General features: G+C 30.8%; 1 protein-coding gene across 2 annotated transcripts in view; it reads left to right on the top strand.

Moving 5' to 3' along the window:
• Positions 1-21,242, top strand: part of LOC100744887 (trichohyalin) — a 143,812-nt gene extending 122,570 nt beyond the window's left edge. The window contains exons 1-5 of one of the 2 annotated variants that reach the window (XM_012382792.3): positions 1,017-1,305; positions 4,471-4,730; positions 8,980-11,572; positions 15,492-15,654; positions 20,542-21,242. In XM_012382792.3, the coding sequence (XP_012238215.1) occupies positions 4,475-4,730; positions 8,980-11,572; positions 15,492-15,654; positions 20,542-20,811 (3,282 nt within the window). In that variant the 5' untranslated portion in view covers positions 1,017-1,305; positions 4,471-4,474 and the 3' untranslated portion in view covers positions 20,812-21,242. Of the gene's footprint in view, positions 1-1,016; positions 1,306-4,470; positions 4,731-8,979; positions 11,573-15,491; positions 15,655-20,541 lie in introns of those variants that run through there. The other variant, XM_003487640.4, reaches the window with a different exon arrangement.
• Positions 21,243-23,856: the final 2,614 nt, after the last annotated feature.

The raw sequence follows: 23,856 nt of genomic DNA on the forward strand, positions 1-23,856 counted from the left end.
ATGCTTTTTGGGATGAATAGTATATAAGTATATAGTATATATACTATACCATATACTATACCATAGTATATAAGAAGAAATAGAACGATCTTTAAGAATCCTCAATTAGGATCTTGTTTACTATAATAATAAAAATTAGTAATCTCTATTATTTTAAAGAACATCATTTAGCGGTCGAGTTTTCGCTTCATGTAAAAGACGATACATGACCTATCTGTGATTCTTCGGGTTTTAATCGTGTTTCCAATAGGAATGTTTACGAATCAGAACACAACGTACTATTAAAAATACGATCAAAACCGGAACTATAAATATGTCATCTAATAAACGTCGTGAAAGTTTAAAATCTAAAATGGTATTTACAGTTAATTGTTAATAGATTTTATAAAGGAGGATGTATGTTTTGTAATAAAAAGATTAAAACCATTTGATAACATTTATAATTTCATGCACTCAATCTTTAACTGCATTTTGCTTTTATAAGTGAAATTATCTAGTAGTTGATCTCCTACAGCTATCATTTAATCAAAAATTATTCTATTATATATATATAGTAATAAACTTTTGTACTTTTGAATATGAAATATATGCCTTTTTTCCTCTTTCAATAAATACAATTTAAGTATTGGAGCTGCCTCCTTATTGTTGTTTGCAATGCACACTCTTCAATCATCTATAAACTATACAAGGCATCTCGTAACGGATAAAAAAGGATATACTAATTCGAATAGTTAAGTACTAGTCGATATTGGTCTCCATAGTATCGCATAACATTTTCGCAGTCAGACATCGGTTTTAAAGTAGTTGCGTCGTACCGTCGTAAAAGGCATTCCTGTCGTCGATGACAAAACGTCTCCACAATTACTTGAAATTGCCAGTGACCCCAGAGCGGGCTTCGCGAATCTGACGTCACTATCCGGAAGTATAGCATTGTATACGCGCGATTTCGCGTGAGGGTCGCCACGTCGCTAGCCAACAGGCAGTCGGGCCAGCGTTAAGTTTAGCCACTTCGACCTGGCAGCGACAGTATGTCAAGATCACTTGATCCCTCTGCGCCTTCACCTCGAACGCGTCGAGAGCCAATTGTTGCTTCTCTTTCCACCGGCCAGTAGGAGAGATTTAGCCCCCGAGCGTACAAAGCGGAGAATTTCAACTAAAGCAACCCGAGGATAGAAGCGACAAGAGGAGAACCCTACCCAAGAGAAGAGGTACCGCGGAGCGCACGGCTTCTTCGAGAGGCAATCGAGTGTTCCGAAATCGATAGCTGGCATTCGTGTGCACCGACGAATGTGATCTCGTTACCCGGTATGAAACCGATCGAAACACAAGTCATAAGAAAGGTCATGGTGTCTGGTATACGCACGGTCATTGTCATTCCTGGCATGAAGTTCGTGAAATTGCCGAAATTACGTGGTGGTTGAATCTGTGAAACAGATTCTTTGGTACGAGAGGGGTAACAAGTTTCTTGTTTGTTTATGTTGTGAGGGAAGAACTTTTTGGATTTTTGCTAATCGTTGATTTCGAGAAGTGATTAATGGAAAAGAATGTACAAATGCATGTAATGTGTTTGATGGTTTAATATGTTCGAGTAATGCGTCATAGTAAATAATTAGAGTGCGGATATTTATACATTTATGGAAAATTTGAATATGCTAAATTTTACATAATGAGATAATGTATAAAAATATATAAAATATCTAAAGTAAAGTGCTCGTTGTAATATTTGGTAAGTAAAATAAATTTCTGCTTGAGCTCGTTTTTGTAATTGTACTTTTAAAAATATTAATTTGCACAAACACTTGCAGTCTATAAATGATATTTTATATAATTAATAATAAAAAGTGTTAAATAGCACTTTATAAATGATATTCTAAGTTATATCAGAATAAATCGGTAATGAATAAAATGTTTCATATTATTTTCAACTAATTTATTTTAGCTATTACCAGCTCATGATTATTCATTCATTATAAATAATCCAGGGAAAGTCTCGGACGCAAATATATAATTTTTTTAATTATAGATAAAATTTTAAAATTTCCCGATAAAATAGACATTCAGTATATTATACATTTATTCAAAATTTTTTATTCTGATAGAATCGAGCAGAGCTTGTTGCAATTTTCGAAACGTTTCGATTAAATTTTTATGAATTTCCAAACTCATTCGGTCTTATTTCATTTTTAAAATAATAATTGTAATTATTATATAATATTATTACATTATTAATTAAATTATACAATAATTATTAATATTAGATTAAAAATAAAATTTATCATGCTCAATTAGAAGCTTTAAATTTTTTGCACATAATAATAACTGATATTATTTAAAATAATTTTATAAATTTTATAAATCTAAATAGATTAATTTTATGTTAGATAAATGAAATAATAAAATTATGGAATAACTATCAACATTATTTATCACATCTTATGTCCACGAAAGTACAATAGTAACATAATTTTTATAATTACTTATACGCTCTGTTTACCCATTTTATATGTTATACATATATGTTTTCACTATATATTGTTGATTAAGAAATTTAAACATATTTATTAGTAAAGGTAGATGAAACAACAACTCCAAACTTATTATAAACATTACGCTATATATCGTAAATAATATGTCAATATTTCTAAAATCTTTAATAATCTAATATTTCAATAATCATAGTAATTATATCACATTTCAATAAAATATATATTTACGTTAAATTAAACATAATATTCTAATATTCACAAAATAAGTTTATTTTAATTTATTATTATTAATTTTGCTTTTAGTGAGTTATACACATACGCGCACGCCTGCACGTATATTTTATATGCATGTAATATTATCTCGGTTTAAGTTTATACATTGTAACTTACAACGTTTATACCTAAAAGAACAGTCTCTCGCACTGCAACGAATATCCTCTATTTTCGCTCGGAAGGTTGTTCGCCCGTTTAATAACTAATCACAACGGCCACAGAATAGCCAATTAACTTTTAATTACCACTACAATCGAGTGTTATAGGACGTGCAAACGCGATAATCGATCCCTTTGCGAGCTTTATAAAACTCACCTACCTCCAACATGTTAATCAATCTCTTCAAGCATAAAAATCAATATACCTGTAGATAAATCTTTCTACAAACCCATTACCTAATTTATTATCTTTTCATTCATGTCATAATCTAACTCGTATCTAAATAAAGAAAGAGAAAAGAAACAATAGAAAACAAAGAAGAAAAAAGATGTGTGGAAAATATATATCATTTTGCGTCCGATCAAAATTCAGTGACGCTGTCGTATGATACCGCAGTCATTAAACCGATCAAGCCTGAGGTTCTTCAGAAATAGCCGAAATGCTCCTTTGACGTGACACGAATACCTAATAAAAATTTTCATCGGATGCAAAGTGCTCAACTGCTCACACGTTTCGTTCGCGCGGATACAGAATTCTCGAAGCGGAAGAGAACTGAGCGTAATACGGTCTCCAGGAGACAGAAACGTTTAAACCGTTCCCTTCTCGCGAACCGAGAAATCGTAGTAAAAATACGAGAATGTCCTCGTTTCCAATTCGGTTCAGCGCGTTTGTTAGAGCGATAGCGAACCATATGAATCGAACTATCTCATGTGTCTCTAGTGTAAAACTGAGTAAGATTTTATTTCGATAACAGATAACGAATAAAAATAAGGAACGAAATTTTATTCGCAGTAATGAATAAATATCTGATTGAATAAAAAACCATATATGACAAATTTATCTAAATAGATATTCGAATAACTTACATATTCGTATTAGAATTTATTCAAATAAAAATTTTAATATACCATATCACAAGTTTTGTTGTTCAATCGTCGTTCTGTCTTTTCAAATATTAAAATAGAAAGTTTATTGCTCTCTGATTAATGAATGGTAAGGAATGATAAGTGCATAGGTAGTAGAAGTAAGTATCAATCAAAAAATTAGTACTAATATTGTACACTTAAATTCTATTTATTATATATCTTTATAGTATATAGGTTATTTAGTATCTAAATAATTAACATCAACAATTTCATTGATACCTATTTTCATTACGTGTCCACTTATTTTTGTCTCCGATTATTATGTACTGAATGTATCCATATACAGATACTCGTAAAAACGAACAGCAATACAAAGAAAACAAATATGTTATAAATATATTATTCTTCGTATATCACTATTCGAATAAATAATAGTGAATTGTGTGGATAAATAGTTGTTACAATGTCTGTTACAAATGATAAGTTTTTATTACGAAAAATAATTATCTTAGGTAAATAATTGATCGAAATAATACGTATAATACACAAGTCTGCTTTACTCTCTCTGGAGAGAATAAGAACGAAAGAGTGAAAAAGAAAGAGATAGAGGAAGAGGACGTCGATCGTTTTGCAAGTATTTGAATAAAAAAAGAAATATAACGAAGAACATATTCGTTTGATTGTAGGAGGATGCAGCCAGGAGTGACGGTGGTTCTGGCCACGGTCTGGCTGGCGGTGTACGTGAATGTGGTGGGGACAGTTAGCCACTATCCCTCCCGCCTTACCCTCGATCAATACACCCCTTTGCCCCCGCAGTACCAGCAACACCAAGTTTATCGAAGAGTCGAGGGCCAACCGAACTGGAAGGATCAGAATCCTGGCGAGAATCAGTCGTTCGACCATTCGATCGGCCCGCGAAGGTTGATCTCGGCAAACACTACTAATGGTACGTCTGGCATTCGTTACATCAGCAATTTAATTCTGTCACTGTCTGGGCTTTTTCCCTCTCTCTTCGCTCCCTGCATGGCAGAAACAGAGCAGTGACCTTGACGCCAGGGGAATATGTCGTTCTGGTTAACATGCTCGTTTCTGATATAACGGCCCCTGAGAATCAAACGTCAGGGACGCATAATGAAGTTCTCTTACGGTATGATTCAGATAAACGCGATGCAAGTTAATCAGAACCGCGATTACTTGACACCGTTCAACGCTGGAATAAAAGTCGAGCCTCTTTGCCGCAACATTATGTTGCGCGTCGTCTAATTTATTTCGATAATTTCGATTGTAATTGGGTATTACTAAAATCGTTGTCTCGTGGATATGGATTTTATAGAAACGTCGTTTTCTTTTTATTTCTTTTTTTTTCTCTTACAGTTGGGGAATATCTGTAGATTGAACAAGTAATTACCTTAGGACTTTAATGTTTTGCAATTTTATATTTTTAAGAATGTATTCGCAATAAAAAAATATTATAATTACTAAGCATTATAATTACACTACAAATATCTATGTAAATTCATATCTTTTGGATACACCTAAGGAAATGAAACCTATAAATATTTAGGTATGTTTTCATCTTTTAAATATGAGCAGCAATCAATCTTAGATATTTTCTATAGTTTTGTATATTATTGCATTATATATATTTTTGTACATATTAAATTTCCCATAATTGTATAAACACCAGTAATCTGACTAATAATGATTTATCTTCATTATTACGTATGTTTATAAATTATGCGCATTGCATGCATTTTTGTACTTTTAAACTCCTTGTGCATGCATAAACATCTACAGCGTCATTATTTTGATTTAATTTTTAAATGTGCGCGTTTGGATATTTTTATCTATGATATTTGTATAACAAGAGGCGAGTGACGAACTATTCATTTCTTTACTTCGACAAAAAGCTTTCGTATAAACGTCATTCATTTGGAAAAAAAATATAATTTTCTTAAAATATTTATTGTAAATTAATTATTCGTTCTTCAGGATCACAAAAATTTTGTTAGATCTGGTGAAACGAAGTCATGTATGAAGACTTCAGTATTAAGTTTACAGTTTTAATTCATTTCTGATATTTTTTGCAGTTTTGTTATTATTGTAACATCGTGGTAAACCATTTGGGAAAATCCCGATGAACTACAGTTCAGATAAAAAAGTGAAAGTGCTGACGGGCCGGAAAGGATGGGAAATTCTAGACAAGCCTCAAAATTATAGTGACTTCAGTTGTTTAATTGTATTACATTACTACATCATCGTTTTCCTGTTTCAATCACTGCAAATACATCAAATAAATAAAAGTCACTATATTATTAAGCATGTAACGATGTAAACGAAGCAATTTCAATCAGTTATTCATTGAACATTTCCATGGATAAGTCTAACATCAAGTTTCATTAGTATTTTAAATTCATAATAATATACAAAATTAACCCCTTAACCTACAACTACGGATATAGCCCGTAGTACGATGATCGGGTCAAACGTAAATATTACAGGCATGGCCCGTAGTAGATGATCGGACCAAACGTAAACATTACGGGCATAGTCCGTAGTATGTTGATCGGGCCAAATATAATATATAATATAATATATAATAGCTTGTTTACGTTCTCGGCCCAAAATTCTCGAACGTAAATCGGTAATTTATTTTATTAAATGTGCATTGGAGGCTATATAGCGTAATGAATTAGGTGACTTTTATTTATGAAACTAAAATTTGGACTGAAATTTCTGAAAAAGACTTGTGCAACTAGCTTTTCTATAATTTTTTTCCATTTCTAATAAGGTAAAAATTTATTAAAAATATGAATTTTAATGAAAAACATTCTTATAAATGTCACTGATTTGGAGAGAATTGTAACATTTTTACGATACAGTAGTACTTTACGATTAAACAAAATTTTTCAAGATAATAGTTTCAAAAATGTTTTGTAATTTCTTATGGAACAGAATCACTTATTAACACTTCAATATTCAGCCAAAATTTATTTTTAAAAATATTATGAACTTTTACTTCCGTTAATCTTGTACTAAATCTAGCGATTAATATTTATTATTGAATCAAATTTTTTATTTCTGAGTTCTTTTTTTATTTTTACTACTACTAATGTTATTATTACGCTATTATAAAATTTAACGGCTTGTAATAAAACAATCAACAATTATTTTTAAAAATACATCTGCAATGAAATATTTATGGTAAACATTGCGTTAAGCTTTCGCTAACCATAAAATACTTTTATTTCATTAATAATCTTGAAACGTGCGCGCAAATTTCATTTATTTTGGAAGTACGTTTACCAACTCTAAAATCAATTTTAATCAGAATAGTTTAAACGTGAATATCCATAGTTATTCTAAACCAACAGTGAAGACAGTGAATGTAAAATATTGAAATGACAAACCATCTAGATTTTCCACAGAGTAATTTAACTTCGAGGCAGGTGTACAGCCGAGTATCTCTTTACTACACGTTCGATTTGAAATCTAATTATCACATCATTTACAAATAATAATGCAAAGTTGTTATTTAGTACATTATAATTTCAATCTAACGTTATTTAATTCCTGAAACAACTACTATAAAACATTAATCTACATGACTTGAAATATTTTTTAGAATATTACTTTCTATTCTTACTGTGATTAATTAGGTCACTTGACTTGATCTAAAATGATTTGAAACTCTCATCTGAATTCATTATTGACTTTAACTTAAAATGTACTTTCAAATTTTAAGCAAGGTTGACATGTTCCACCTAATTAATGGGGAAATTTAATGAAATATTTGGTTTTTTAAAATTATTATTTACATTGCATTTTAAAATTTCTTAAAATATAGTTATAATTACTATTATTATGAACATACTGTATATTAAATACGAATTTTACACCAAATGACTTTTAATTTTTTAAATTTGTTATATATTTCTTAATATACATTATATGCAGAGAGGGTGAGTGAAAATAGCAGTGGCAAAAAGATGAATTTTACTATAGAGGGCTTTATTTTCGAGAAAATCGATATTGCATATTTGTCGAGTATATTTGAATATGACTAATTTCGGACTGAACAGGAATAAATAAAATAATTAACAGGATGTTATTCTACGTGGAAAGAGAGGTAAACAATGTACAATATAATTTTTTCATAAGATACTTTGTCTTCGCGGAAATTAAATTTGAAAATTTATTATACGCGCAAAATGCCAATTCTTAACTGGCATGTTCAAACTCTATTTTCTCGAAAATGAAGCCTTGGACGGAACAAATTTATTCCACATTTTTACTTATTTTTGCATGTAGAATAACCCGTCAATTGCTTCATATTCAATCGATAATTAGCCAAGTTCAAGTATATTGTCAAAATTTCAAACTCCGTTTTCTAGAAAACTGAATTTCGAACGATGCATTTTTTTCTTTTGCTTTGACTTATTTTTTTCATATATAATCACATCTTATCGGATTGTACTACTATTATCACTCTATCTTGTATAGTGTACAAAGTAATGAGAATAAGGTTTAAAACTTTAAAGGTAGATAGTATTTTCCAAATAGAAGAAACAGGACGTAATAAACATGTATCTAAAAATTAACATATTCAAAACTATAAATAATTTGTTTTTCAATTAATTGTCTTCTCGTACTTTTTAATCAACATGGACAAATTAAGACAGAAAATATAGAGTAACACTTATTCCTTTGAATCTGAAGAGTATCATTTGACCTCAAATTTTTGATCCCTTTGTCTTATCACTGTGTATAAAAATAAAATACTTAAGCATTGACATTTATAGACAATTTTTTATTACTAAAATATAGTAGGACTCCAATACTCTTCATTTATTATAATGTTCAAGTTGTGCTTATACTTATAGAAGAATATGAGACTTTATTTTTCTAAATACACTTCTATTTGTTTCTTTATATATTTTTTCTTGAAAAGTCTTAAGTTGCTGTCATATATCACGTTACTTGTCTTTTCTCTTTTACGGTTACATTTAATTTACAAAATGAGATTCTTACATTTACAAAACGCAAGCTATATTAAGTAGCTTAATAGACCTGTTATGTCAAAATTTAAGGATGCCAAGACTTCCCCACTAACCTGATCATAAGCCAGACCATCCGTGACTAAACGTAACCTCATTTCACAATAACCCTCGTTTACTCATACATCAACATTCCAGGCTCCCAGAGACAATCCCACGGGACCGAGTATCTCAAAAATGACTTGCTGCTCCGCCGATCAAAGAATAGTTCCGGTGACAATTTTTCACCTTTAGTCGAAGACAAGCAGCCGCGTAATTTTGCCGGTCAAGAGTTCACGGATGAAAAAGTTGATAGTAGAGACTCAAAAGATCTCGAATCAGCGCCGCGTGAGCTGTCTCCTCCGTCCGAATTGGAGGACCCTTTTGTAGCCGACGACACGTTCCAAGATCAAGGACCAGGCTCCGTAGAAATATACAAATTGGACGTATTCCGGGTGAAGCCTCTGTTGAGCCCCACGCCTGTCACGAGATTCCCATCGAAAGGGAAAAGCAAAGCACCTAAAAAGACTAGCTACGTGAATTGGAAGTCTAAAACGCCCGAATACAAAGCTACTAGTTTGAATATACTTCACAAACAGTCCAACTCGTTCGATGACTTTAGTACAGAGATTCCAGCAAATACGGACCCATTTAGTATAGGAGGAGTGCCAGAGTTACAGGTGGGTTGTGAGGGATTGGAGGCACCTGATCACAGCAGAGAAAAAAGATCGATAGACTCCCCCGGTAAAGATAAGAATCCAAAGGAGGTGGATCCGTGGACGGATGTAACTCCGATATCCTTGAACCTGGACTATGAGCTGTCTGGCGAGGAAGATTATGAAGAGATGGACGAGCTGCTGAAGCTAAAGAAATTGGAGACTACCACGAAGAGGATCAAACAGAGTAGAGGCGACATGGACGCGACTATTCATTCGGATTTTCACAAGGACAAAGGACGCACAGAGAAATTACCTGTTCGCGGAGACTTGGGCAAGTCTAATGTGAGCAATGAATCGACCATCTTGTCGGATGACCAAAAAAATCGAAAGACGGAAGAAAAGAAGGTGACTGCCGAGGTTTCGCATTTTAATAAAGGAAAGCGAGACGACTACCGTGTGACAAGGTCCGTCGTTGACGAGACGTTAAGAAATAATCATCGTCGTAAGATATTGTGGTTCGAAGATTCTGACGCTGAACAGTTGGATAACAAAAACGGGAAACGTACTAAACGTCTTTGGGGTTTCGGAGAGGACGAAGGGGTAGCGACTAGCGATGAATTGCAGACAGTGAATCAGCGACGAAAAATGAATTATGCGGAAAGAAGAAGAGAAGAGGAGAGGAGGAAACAGGAAGAAGAACGAAGAAGAAGAGCAGAGGAATGGAGAAGACAGCAGGAAGCGCAGAAACGAAATTATATCAAGAATCAAACAAATACTGACATAGAAAATATCAGGAACGAATACGAGAAAGTGTTGGAGCAGAGAGAGAGAGAAGAAGAAGAAAGAAGGTGGCGATTGCAGCAGTCAAACAGGTGGCACCTGGAGGAAGAACAAAGACGACGTTTACAGGAAGAAGAGTCAAGAAGAAATCGATTGCAAGAGCAACGTCGAATGCAAGAACTAGAAACTCGTAGAAGATACGACGAGTCTCCGACACAGACTCCTACTTACGAGGAGGAAAGAGAAAGAGTACGGCAAGCAGAAGAAATAAGAAGACGAGAAGAAAATCGTCTAAGAGAAGAAGAACGTCAACGAAGGTTACAGGAAGAAGAATTACGTAGGAGAGAGCAGAATAGGTGGGTGGAAGAGATAAAGCGAAGACAGCAGCAAGAACAGGATAGAAAAAGCTTAGAAGAAAGGAGAAGAGAGTGGACGTTGAAACGCAAACAAGAGGAAGAAGAACAGAGAAGAAGACATCAGCAAGACAGAAACGAACCATCTAATTTGTTGTACTCTCCGCGAAATAGTCCGAACGCAAATAAACTATACGATCCAGAAACAGAAAGACGAATGAGAGAACAACAGGAAAAAGAATATCAGCAGAAATTAGATGGGTATATTCAACGTAATCGACCGATTAACTTAAACAAATCAATAGATCGACAAAGAGAAGAAGCGGATAGATGGAAGCAGGAGAAGGAGCGACGAAGACTCGAAGAAGAACGTAAGTTACAGGATTACATTCGAAGAAATCAACCAGTGCGTATTCCGGAAGAGAGCGAATCATCTGATAAAAGCTGGATGGAGTATAGAAGGAAATTAGAAGAAGCTAGACAATATAATCGGCCGAGATATCCAGGTCCAGAGACCGGTAGAAGAAATCATGGTCCATCAGCACCGACAAATATCGATCCACGAGCTTACGATGATGCGAGAAGAAAAATGATCGAAGAGGAAGAAATCCGCGAGCGACAGAGACAGCAACAAGAGCATCTGAGGAGAGAAGCTTTGAGGCGAGAAGCAGAGGTTAGAAGGATACAATCGAGAAAATACGAGGAGGAACGAAGGAGGAAAGAAGCAACGATGTTAGAAGCGGAGAGAAATACGAAAGAGCTGCGGGAAGCGGAGATCAGAAGAAATCAAGCTGAAAGGACGAGACCAAGCCATGCGGCTCGTAGGCGATTCGACGGGCATAGAAGTAGACACGACGCGAGTCTTATTCCAGCCAATTTACTTTTGAATGACTCCAGGAGAGCTATGGAAAGACAAAGACAGGAGCAAGAGAAAAGGCAACTGGAAGCTGAAAGGCGAAGGTAAGAGGATATCAAGTAATGAAATGAACGAAGGGAAAGATAGTCAGAAATTTAGCGATTAGATATTAGATTATAATATGACAAATTGGTAAATTGTATTAATTCAACAGGTTTATTTATTAGGACATCCGACCTCTTTCATAAGAATTATTTTATTAAGTATGATCACATTAGTGAATTTAGTATGCAATAATATTATTAGAAATATTTTTGATATCGGTGAACTTTTGTGATTTTTGTTTTTGATCTTGATTAAAATCTTTAACTATTATGTTATAATCATTCCGTTCAGAGAAATAACTAAGATAATCAAGTAAAACTTTGAGAAACAATTTTAAATATTGATACTAGAAATATGACAATAAATAGAATTAATAAGTATGTGAAATAAACTCGTCAAAATTACACATCAGAAAAAAATAGAAATATGGAATAACATATTTAGATATAGATAAATTCGCAAAAATTAAAAATTCTCTTTTGAATTTTTATTATAGATATAGAATTTATATTATATATGTAGAGTTAAGGGTTCATATATATAAAATCTCTTTTAGAATTTTTAAAAATTTAAAATAAATTATTTTGTAGATTTAATCTTTCGTGATATTTGCACATAGTGCGAAAAATAAGATACGTCCTAATTTATTGTCTTTATAAACATCACATTCTGAGTTACTAAACTCTATCAAGAATATTTTGTGACGCAATAGATTTTTTTAAGCGATAAATACCCCAGACAGAACTCGCAGGTTGCGTCACATTGGTCCTCTTGCTAATATTTATGACACCACGGCCACCCTATAGCCTTTAAAACTAAAGTTTCAAAATGTTTTCGCCGTCATATATCATTCTTCCTGCTAAAATAGTTGTCTTTCTATCACTTTTATTGTAGCTTTAGCAATGTAACCAAGTCCACATCTACGATTTTTAATATAACAGTCATTGCCTTTGTTACTATGTATACATTTTATATTTATAATTACAACATACATAATTTTTATATCAAATAATTTTTGATGCAAATATTTTCTTCGTAATAACTAATCTAGCTTTTACGGAGATCCTAATTTATCTAAATTTAATTCATAATAAATTCTAGATAAAACTTATTTTTAGACAAAACTACTAATATAAATATCGTAAGAAAATATACAGACATTTTACGTCCTTAGCTCAATTCCTCTTAAAATTAATCAATAACATTTTCATATACACACTATGCTATATTAATATTTTAATGTAATTTAAATTACAAGTCGATTTACCATTCTTTTTAAAATCTAAATGTTTTAAATCGATGTTCTTTCCAGTTATAATTTATGATGTAGCATATCCACGCCCTTTAAAATACGCACGAAAAAACTTATTACTCGATTTAATATATTTACATTGCATTCATAAGTTAATCATAGTTGAAAATGAAATATTCAATAACAATTTGCAAAATTACCAGTGTAGACGATAAAACAATTTTCTAATTTCTAATGCAAAATAGAACACAATAATATCTACACCTCAACAATCGTCCTATTATCCATTATGGTAACGACCTAACACGACACGCAGTAGTATTTGCTATTTGCTTAGAACTTTTGCAAACAATCTCGCGTGTGTAAAGTGGTCCATAACAGATCAGGAAAATACATATATGCAAATACGTATATGCAAATTCTGAATTCTTTAGTCATTAAATGGGTTGAATTGAGTTGTGCACATTAAGAAATGCAAAGAATGTGTACATTCTCCTTTTTTCAATTTAACTCCTTTGTATATAGATACTAAAAAATATTATAATATTACCAGTGTAAAAACATTACATCTGTTTTTTCTTGTTATCTTGTATTTTACTAATTAGTATATAAATGTTATTAATTATATTAGATATTATCAATTATAGTAATATTATATTTTATTAATTTCAATAATTAAATCAAACACTTTTTTTATATACTTGCATACAGTAACATTGCTTACATAAATGGCTATATAAAGCATTTGCACATATCCTTATTTTCCAATGAAACATTTTTCCGTTATGTTCTACATTTTTATAGTACATATAACATCATCATTCGAAAGTATTATTGATACGAAATTTAATATACTCGGATCTAATTAATTCATATAAATCATATAAATGCTATAAAAATACATATATCCACTGGACTGTAATAATTGTGTAATAATGTTATAACGTTAGTATCATCGTTCCTGAAAGAACTAATGTCTCGACATATGTTAATTTATCGGATTTCGATTGTGTTTTTAATAGTACGTTGCGCTTTGTTCCGGCATTTCTTGAACATCTCGGTTCATTTTTTCAAGACAGATCTGAATGAAAGTTTCAAAACACGATCGAAACTTGAGAAGCCACAAATATTTCACTTGATAAATATTGCAAAAGTCTGAAACCTAAAATTAATGTCTTACTAATAGCAAAGGAAATCATTGTATATTAAATGTAATTAGTTTAAAATAACTTGACAACATAACTTAGTTACTGAAATATAGTTCGATAGTAGTCAGTCAACTAATAGAATACAGTGATCGGATCCCGGTCTGTACGCTACTTAGAATTTACAATTAACGGCAGATGAACACGCGACCTCACATCATACGGAATTTTAAAATGGCTGTTTAATTGCGAAAGGATCATAATTTTAATCATTTTCTACTACATCTTCCATTCCTTATTGCTTTAAATTTCTATATCATTAAGGATTCTTTATTAGAATGTTTCTATTTATCTGTAAAAATTATTTAAATAAAAGTAACGATTTATATATCATTGAAATAAAAGTAATTTGGATAGATAATGATCTATTTAACAAACATCTCATATCAAACATCTGAATCTCAAGCAAACGAAGTTAATTGGCATAAAATCCTGACTTTTTTCGACTTAAATAACCATTTAAATGTATTAACTGAATCGTTCCTTAATGAGAGTTATATTGTTCCTTTAATTATGAAATTAAAAAGTAATAAAGACAAATTAATTTGGCTGGTGGTTTTAGTCTTTACGAATGTAAGAATGATGTAATTTATTTCCAATAGAAATTAAACCGCATATACAGGGTGGTTGGTAACTGGTGGTATAAGCGGAGAGGAGTGATTCTGCGCAAAAACATAAATCGAAAATATAGAATAAAAATTTTTCGTTTCAGGCTTTGTTTTCGAGAAAATCGACTTTGAATTTTCGCTCGCGTACGCGTGCACATTATCACGTCTCGTTATAACGGATCTCACTGTAGATCATTGTCTCGATGGAAAAATTAAAAAAAAAAAATTTTTTATTCTATATTTTCGACTTTTTTTCGCCTAGAATCACCCCCTTTCCGTTTGTACCACCAGTTAGCAACCACCCTGTATAGAGATAAGGAATCTCTAAATAAACAAATTAATATGGCCAAGAGATTTGCAATTTGAATGACTTTATCTTCCCCAGTTAACAGTTTAAATCACTGTGCGTCGTTGCAATTTCGCACGAACGATACTGTACAATTCAATAACTTTATATTTCGCGATAAAACACACGAATATCTTCTTTACTGCAAACATAAAGAAAACGTAAAATGTGCAATAAAATTGCAACAACGCGACGTGGCATCACTTATATGCTTCGAGATTGGTTTTGAAAGATAGCAGCTTGAAAAGATGACACAATTTCGCGGCAGTTATTGCGTCTCGTAAGATTCATTACGTGTCGTCGTGGCTGCGACTACCGACAAGATAAATATTCAACGAGAATACTGTCTCAAAATTTCGTCCGTGCGAAACATGCTAGTAGGCTGTGAGTTAACGCGCTGCAAGTCGAGCGACGTTAATGAAACAAACAGGCCGGTCGCACCGTGCACAATGAGCTTCCTCTTTCGGTCTATGTTGATAATATAACGTGTCTCTTTATCCTACACAGAGCAAAGGAAGCAAGGGAGAAGGAGGAACGCGACAGGGTCATGAAAGAGCATCGGAGACGGCAGGAAGAGGCCAGACTGAACGCATTGCCTGTGAGCGCAAGCATAATAGTCCAACCCGTGGTACCTAACGTGTTATCGAGAACAGGTTTCGATATCGACATGGTGAGCCTTCTCTTTCTACAAATGTCTTCCAATTCAAACGTTCCAGCGCGCGATTGTTCCAAGCTTTCGAATTAAACCGTTCCGATCCTCGACTTTCAATAATTGTTCTGCATTATCCTGCCGCGCTCGTACATGTTTGATATATGTCCATAAAGACGAATTTAGACATTACATGCTTTGGATGTGTATCGCGGACGATCCATTTCATTTTCATGTACGTTTTATCCGAAATAACCAATGAAAAAAGTAAAGCCGATTTCTACTTTTGATGAACTATAACAGGTAAAATGATAGTTAAGGAAATAATAGTAACAAATAAGGAAATAACATATTGTTTTGCTAACTAATTAATTTTACTAGGAAACATTAAAATATTTTCTCTGTAGACAATTAGCGATATTTTGAAAATTAGTAAAATATGGAACGGTTGCCAAATGTCGTGTTAATTTAATGAGAATACGGGTTTCATGTGAATTTTTCTAATAGATATTAGAAAATAAATTTTAATGCATGAAATTCACCAGCTTTATATATTTTAAATATTTAAGTATTGTTAGGTAATACTAAAGCGACAGATTGAAGATTTATTTCAAGTCCAAAATTTTATTTATGTAGGCTGTTATAAAACACACGAGGGACGTAACATTTGTCTATTTTAAGCATCAAAATAATGAAAAAATTTACAAAAATATTGTTTAAGGCCAATTTTTAAGTTACAAGCAGCCGATATCCTATTGTCATTTGTTTTGGTTCGTGGATCTTACAGTGAGATATATAAAATATTACTGAGATAGAGGGAGGTTCGTCAGTTGTTTTATTAACTAGTATTTTATTAACTAGTTTTTAGTAAAAACCTTGAAAAATAAACCTCAGACAAAATGTCCATATATGAACTTCTTTCAGCGTTTTAATATCTAGAATCGTCCCACTAGATATCCTCTACATATTTTGTTAACCTGTACATGTTAATTTTATAATTAAATATTATGAATTTGTAGAGTAATTTTCTAAATTGTAAACTATACATGAATGTTTTGTCTAAGAATAAATTTAACATTGACAAGAATGATGTCATTGAATGTTGTATTAACAAATTTATTGATATATTATGTTATATTTGAATCAAGATTGATATTAATTTCTTACACAATTATAAAATGAGAATGTAATGGAAATGGAATCTTAGCAATGTTTTATTTAATATTTTATCCATTACATATGAATATAATTTTTAATTTAATAAAATTGAGTGAAAGATCAAATTTCTTAATTATAGAAATTATACTTATCAGTACTTGAGAATATCAATAGAAATGTTCTGTTATATTTGAAGGATGTGGGCGATTCAAACAGATTTATATCAAAAACATCTTGTTCTATGGTTTTGGGACTAACATCTGGTTCGTATCATTCTATTGAACATGTAAAAAACATTAACAGTAGTTAATTATGCAGACTGATATTTATTAAGCTAAAACTACTTATTAATTATAAAACATTATGTATTTATCACTTATTTTCATCTATTTAGTTTAACTATTTCATACTAAACTGCGTATATTTTTAATTCATCAAATAGCGAAATTAGAAAATCATTATTATATTTTTCACATGTAACCTTCATTTTTAATGGAATTAACGAATATATATCAAATGATAAACTGTTGCTTTTAAAGGAGAATTTCTGCGAATTCACGCGCAAATAATTTCCAGGTATAATCATGTCCATAAAAGTTTAATTCAAAATCCAGTTTTCATAACTTCACAAAAATTCTGTAACATGTCGTTTTCGGAGAAATGAAACCGAAACGGTACATTTCTGTTATATCTAATATCTGCATATCTAATATCTACATATGTGGGCTTTCGAAACGAGCATCATTATCGTTGATATCGATTGGTAATGGGAGCTTGATATCGTTAAACGTGGAGTAATTCCGCATCCAATATGGCCTCCATGCAAGTACTAATTTATAGTAGAATATTTGTATTCTCCCAATTACTATAACGGGAGCAATTAATTATGTGTTAATTATAAATTAAACACTGAAGCTATTCATTATCAATAAAGAATTAAAAGAATATTACATTGCACGGATATAAAGTTTTGCTTGTAACGTATACAGGGTGGTTGGTAACTGGTGGTACAAGCGGAAAGGGGATGATTCTACGTGAAAAAAGAAGTCGAAAATATAGAATAAAAATTTTTCGTTTGAGGCTTTGTTTTCGAGAAAATCGACTTTGAATTTTCGTTCGGCACGCGTGCAGTTGTCTCGAGGGAAAAATTAAAAAAAAAATAAAAAAAAATTTTTATTCTATATTTTCGACTTATTTTTTCGCGTAGAATCACCTCCTTTCCGCTTGTACCATCAGTTACCAACCACCCTGTATAATGTAATGTATGTAATGTATAACATATATGTATAATTAAGATTTCGCTCGGAAGATGAATGGGCATTTTCTTTCTAAGTACATAAATTCTCTTAATAGAAATGGTTTATTAGATTGGTGAATAAAAATGGTAGTATTTTCAAAATGGAATCATCTCCGATCTCGATAATCTTTTAGTATCTTGTCAAGGTCATCACCCTGAGCAGTGTTCTAAAGACTTTAATTGGTGTTTGCCTTTTATTGAAAAAGTTATTTTCGAAAAACGTTTATTATATACTTTGTAGTATGTACTTTTATTATATTATAAAATTATATACTTTTTAGTATATACTTTTATTATATTACAAAATTATATACTTTTTAGTATATAATTTTTAGTATATACTTTTTAGTATATAATTTTTCGGGCACCATTTGCATTTGATAAAGTGTATAGTAAATCGAATGCTCTTATCTATCTTTCTTACTGAAACCTGTGCTATTGATGTTTTTTATGACCCCAACAAAATTGACTTCTTATGACATTTGAACAGAAAAGCTGACTCATAGTCAATATTGAAAGATCATTGTACTCGAACGTTGTATTTAATTTCGTTATTATAAAATGATGTCTATTACGAAGTAAAATCGTGGACAAAAGACTTTTCTCTGTATTTCTATCCAGAAAAAGATCTAAGCTAACCCAAATCTAAATTTAATGTATAAGGGACAGACCTGTCCCACGCCCACGTATTTGATTATACTATACATACTGTACTATACATATACTATATATACTCCGCGTTAAAACCTTCACAACACAATTCAGGGTGGTGATTTTGACAACATATTAAGGAAGTATCGAAATCGTGAGTAACTCCGTTTTATGTAAATATTTGTCGAAATGGTTAACATAGATGATATAGATGATGAAGAAATACAATATTATATTTCTAATTCCTATATTGAAATTGCTCGTTATATCCTTTAAAATTACTTGTTTTATTTAATGTACAGTGGGGTTAAAATTATATAAAACTATAATAATTTATAAGAGCAATATGTTAGAAACATTATCTTTATCTACCACATTTCCATAAAAAATTTAATGGATTAATTAATATGTTTAGAAGATTAATTTCCATGGTCAATTATATAGTTGAAAATAAACACATTCACGTAACTTATTACATTATTATATCAAAAGTATGCAGAGTTATCGGTAAGAATAAGTAATTATTCAAATATAAGAACAAACCAAGATATATTAATGGACAGTGATTATAATTTATACAGTTTTCTCTTCTTATACTATATATGTCTAAATATAGCTAAATTTATTGTTTCAATATGTTTAACTACTGGATGCGAAATATAACTTTATATGTACTTCCGTTTTATTAATTGCATAATATTTCTAGTTTAATTATATTTTTAATTACCGATTAGTAAATTAAGAAACAATCCGCTGATATAAACGCGTCAAAGTCTTAACAACGAGTAAGTATCAATGAGTAATCATGAATCAAAATATTACTTTCGTAATCTATAGTTCTATTCCCCTTAAATCTAATTTTATCCATATATTCTATTTTGATTACATCGATATTAAATAGGATAATGCGGAACATTTTTCAATAGAAATAGTTCGGCTTATAAAATAAGAAAATATATGAATCTACCTGACAAAAGCAGTATAGCAGCGTAGCTATTACAACTCAAACTAAAAAAATATAAGAAATTAAAATATAATATAAGAATTCATATCTTAGTTTAAATGATTTCGGCTATGAATAATCGTTATAAATAGTCATTTATTTCTTGCTTACCTGTAATAACCTATATTGATGATAGAAATTATTTTTAGATGCGAATAATCATTATCGATAATGAAACTTCTTTTTATTTATTGATAAACAGTGTTGGTGACAGAAATTACTTTTACTGATAACCATTATCTGTGGTGAATGTTTTTTGGTTACCACTAATTATTATCCACAACGAAAGTCTTTTTTGTTCCTACCAAACATCCTCGATTTTTATTAAAATTCAAGATTTAAATTCGATATAATTCAAATTAAAACATTATTGATGGTCAGAGTACGGATTTTTATGCAAATTTATATTTTTATGGACACAATTAAAGAAATAAGACTTAAATAGAGTTTCTACTATAAATTATAACGAGTACTCTACTTGACTAAGTACGTAATATATTTGTGTATATTTTTTTATACATCTTTTCATGCTACGAAAGCGTATTTTATTTACATTCAAATTTCCACTTTTATCAATACGGATAAATAAATATAATCTATACAAAGATTTGTTTTTCCTACAATAACGATAATATAATAACGAGTACTATATTTTGAAAATTTTATATATTTTTTATATACTATATGCATTCTGTGCGTTTTTGTCCGTTTAAATTTTTGATGAATGTATAAAAATCCGCAGTCTGATAAGTAATATATTCAGTATGTAAATCTACTTGAGATTTCTATTTCTTCACAGCGACTTAATCCGTATCAAGAAGGAGTGAAAGTGCCAAACTTTCCAGCGCCACCAACACGACAGCCACCTGCACAAAGTCCTTCACCCTGTGTTTGGGCGGTCGTTCAATGCTGTCCATCGAAAACCAATCGTCTAGTTACCTGTTTCGAATCCATGGGTTGTCCGGGTATTAACTGGGACCCTAACCCATGCAAAGGTTCCATTATACAAGCCGCTAAGGAGCAGGTGGCTCATTTTTACGCTCAGCTCGAGGAAGAGGATTTTTATTAATGGAAACACATGGAATATGGAATGTGCCAAGTTCCAAGGTTTTATGGATCATCCAAATATCTTTTGAGCATCGATTACAAGAAATTGTCTCTAGTTTTTTAAGAAACTGAAGGGATTTACTGTGAGTGGATCGAATAATTAATAACAACTTTATATGCAGGATTAATTATGTAAAAAGATCCTATTGATGGGAATTTCGAATACATAATAAATCTTAATAGTTGGTAAATAATAGGTATTGATAATTATAGATATTTTATCTTTAATTAATAATAGATACATTTCCTTTCATTTTAGTTCTTTTATAATGCCATTGGCTTAGGAAGTTCATGATAAATTCAATACGTATAATATTTTTTATAAAATAAAGTTTGTTCTTCCTAGTTTAAATTTACGGTTATACCTGCAAATGAAAATAGTGGATGAACAAATCTTTTGGAAATAAGTTTGAGTTGAACATTTAGATGACTATTACTGTTAGAAAATTTGAGAATTTTTAGAACTGAATCTACAGAATATTTTATTATAATTAATTGCAATTATAATTATAGTAAAACAAAATATCGTCGATTATACCAAACTGTTTTTCAAATTTTGAATGATATAAAACTTCCTCGAAATCTGTTGACATGAAAATTTAATTTTACAAAGGTACCTTTATAAAAAAGTAAATTATTTTATTTCATTTGACCAAATTGGCAATTTCATATTTCTTAAGTTTGTCAAATATGTTAACGTGTTCAATGTACATTAATATATGTACTGATGTGTATTAACATATACACTACTATACACTTCTATCAAATATATGAATATATACAAAATTTATGTTTATAATTATATTGGAATATTCAACTTTTTCGATCCACTCAATTATTCAATATGAAATAACTCGTAGCACATTGCAAGAAGAGCCTTTTCTTCGTTGTTCTCGTATTCTTAGATCGTAAATCCTACCTATAGTTATATTATAGATTCGGTATTTTTCTATTCGCTTCTTTAGATCGTCGTTAACGATGCATGATAGCCTTTTTAAATATAACAAAGCGAACAAATGCGCCAAGAGTTTCGAAACCGTGCACTGTGTTCTTGTGAAATCGATGAATCAGAAATTTTGCGATGGTTGCAATCATTTCAAATATATTTTCTGAGTATTGCAATTGTTCCAAGTTAAGTTTAATAACAAAAAATAGTGTAATATTGTATTAGGTGCAAATGATTCTTTGCAAAAGCTCCAAACGTAAAATATAAAAGCACAGAGAGAAATAAGGATGTCCCAGGTTTCTAAACGAAACAAATCTGTATAATATATTCTATAAGGGAAACTAAGTAAAAAGTTTTATAGAATCTATAGCTCATAAATATTTATTAAAAAGTTATAACTGAAATACAAAGTAATAACCAATTTTTCTTTAATTGTTTAAATCTGGTAATTAAACGAACGTTATTCTTGCTATCAACCTAACCTAAAATCAGTAGATCTGATTACATATATAATTCTACTTACATAGAATTTAAAAACATATTTTCTATGGCAAGAATTAGTAATTAGTAGAATTAATTCAGAAACTAATGTATAGAATTCATAATGCATTGACTGAAATTGAGAGAAAATTAGAAAAAATTGTCAATGTAAAAAATTTTGTTTTTGCATTTTTATTTAGAAATAGTGAAATAAAAGTGAAAATATCAAGTAAATGAATATCATTAATCTGTTTCTCTCCTTTATCAAACAAGCAGTCAGTCGATTGTTATTTTACATTTCTTTCATAGTTTTTTAATGAAGCTTTCACGAACATCTATGTTTATATGACATTTTTCTCTTCTCATTACTTCGTTTTGCGGAGAAAACTTGAAGCATCTATATAGAGTTTCAAACGCCACTTAGAAATTTTTCTCGCAATTAAAAATTAAAAACAAAATCTTCAGCGATTTTTAATTATAGGACATAGCGTTGGAGTATTTGCTGGGAATACTTGCCAGGTCTAACGAAAGCTATGAAACGTTTCGTAACCCATTAAAGATCAAAAAATTAAATAATATTACAACACAACATTACTAGTAACCAGATGTGCATATAAAGTAAATTTTTGTGTTATCAAGAGAATTACACAAAGAATATATTAAAGTAATAGATATAATATATTACAGAAACCCATTACTCAAATCGGAGGTAGAAAAAGGATTTTTATAATTGAGATAAATATTCCTTTATCATAGTGATACAAAATATATCAATTTCGCTTTTCATAAAATTGTAGAATCTATATGGAAGGAGAAATATTCGGTTCGAAAAATTTGCAGCGTTTTTATTATGAAATTCTATCAAATAATAAAATATTCCAAAAAATACTGCCCTTAGTTAGATACTAAAGAGAATTAGGGACAAACATAAAAAATTCGTTAATAAAACAGGTTTCCTTTTTCAGTAAGACAATATTAAACTTTATAAATCCAAGCTGAAACGAATTATATAATATATTTTATAATTATATAATCTATATCTGTATGAATATAATATACTCTCATTATTATTTATCATGGTTTTCACAAAACTTAATAATAATACTATAAATACATTAATCTTATTGCATTTTATAAAATTACATTTTATAAGATTATTTATTTATTAAAATTGTGATGAAAAATATATTAAGGGAATCTTTGGAATTTTCTTTCAGAACTACAATGTCTTTTGATAATTTTGATAATTTGATAACATAAACTGAAGAGAATGTCAAATAAAACATTGCAGTAATGCAACATTGATCTTTAATGGGTTAATGAAAATACCTCGTTCAGCGAATTAACGTTTTATGCGAAATAAGCAATACTGGGACCATTAAGTCGTTTCCAGACTCGCCACAGAAGGATCAAACGAAACAGGAATCGCTATGCTTTACAGAACGCGATACAATTTCGAGAGGGAACCAATATTCAACAGAGAGTAACTGATCGTTTCGAATTGGACAATCGCCAATTTCAGTGCCGAGTCGGTTAGCATGTAAAAATATAGATATAAAGAAAGTATGAGAGGTAGAGTGA

Source organism: Bombus impatiens, unplaced genomic scaffold (genome assembly GCF_000188095.3).
Source record: "Bombus impatiens unplaced genomic scaffold, BIMP_2.2 scf_0191, whole genome shotgun sequence".
Lineage (NCBI taxonomy): Eukaryota > Metazoa > Arthropoda > Insecta > Hymenoptera > Apidae > Bombus > Bombus impatiens.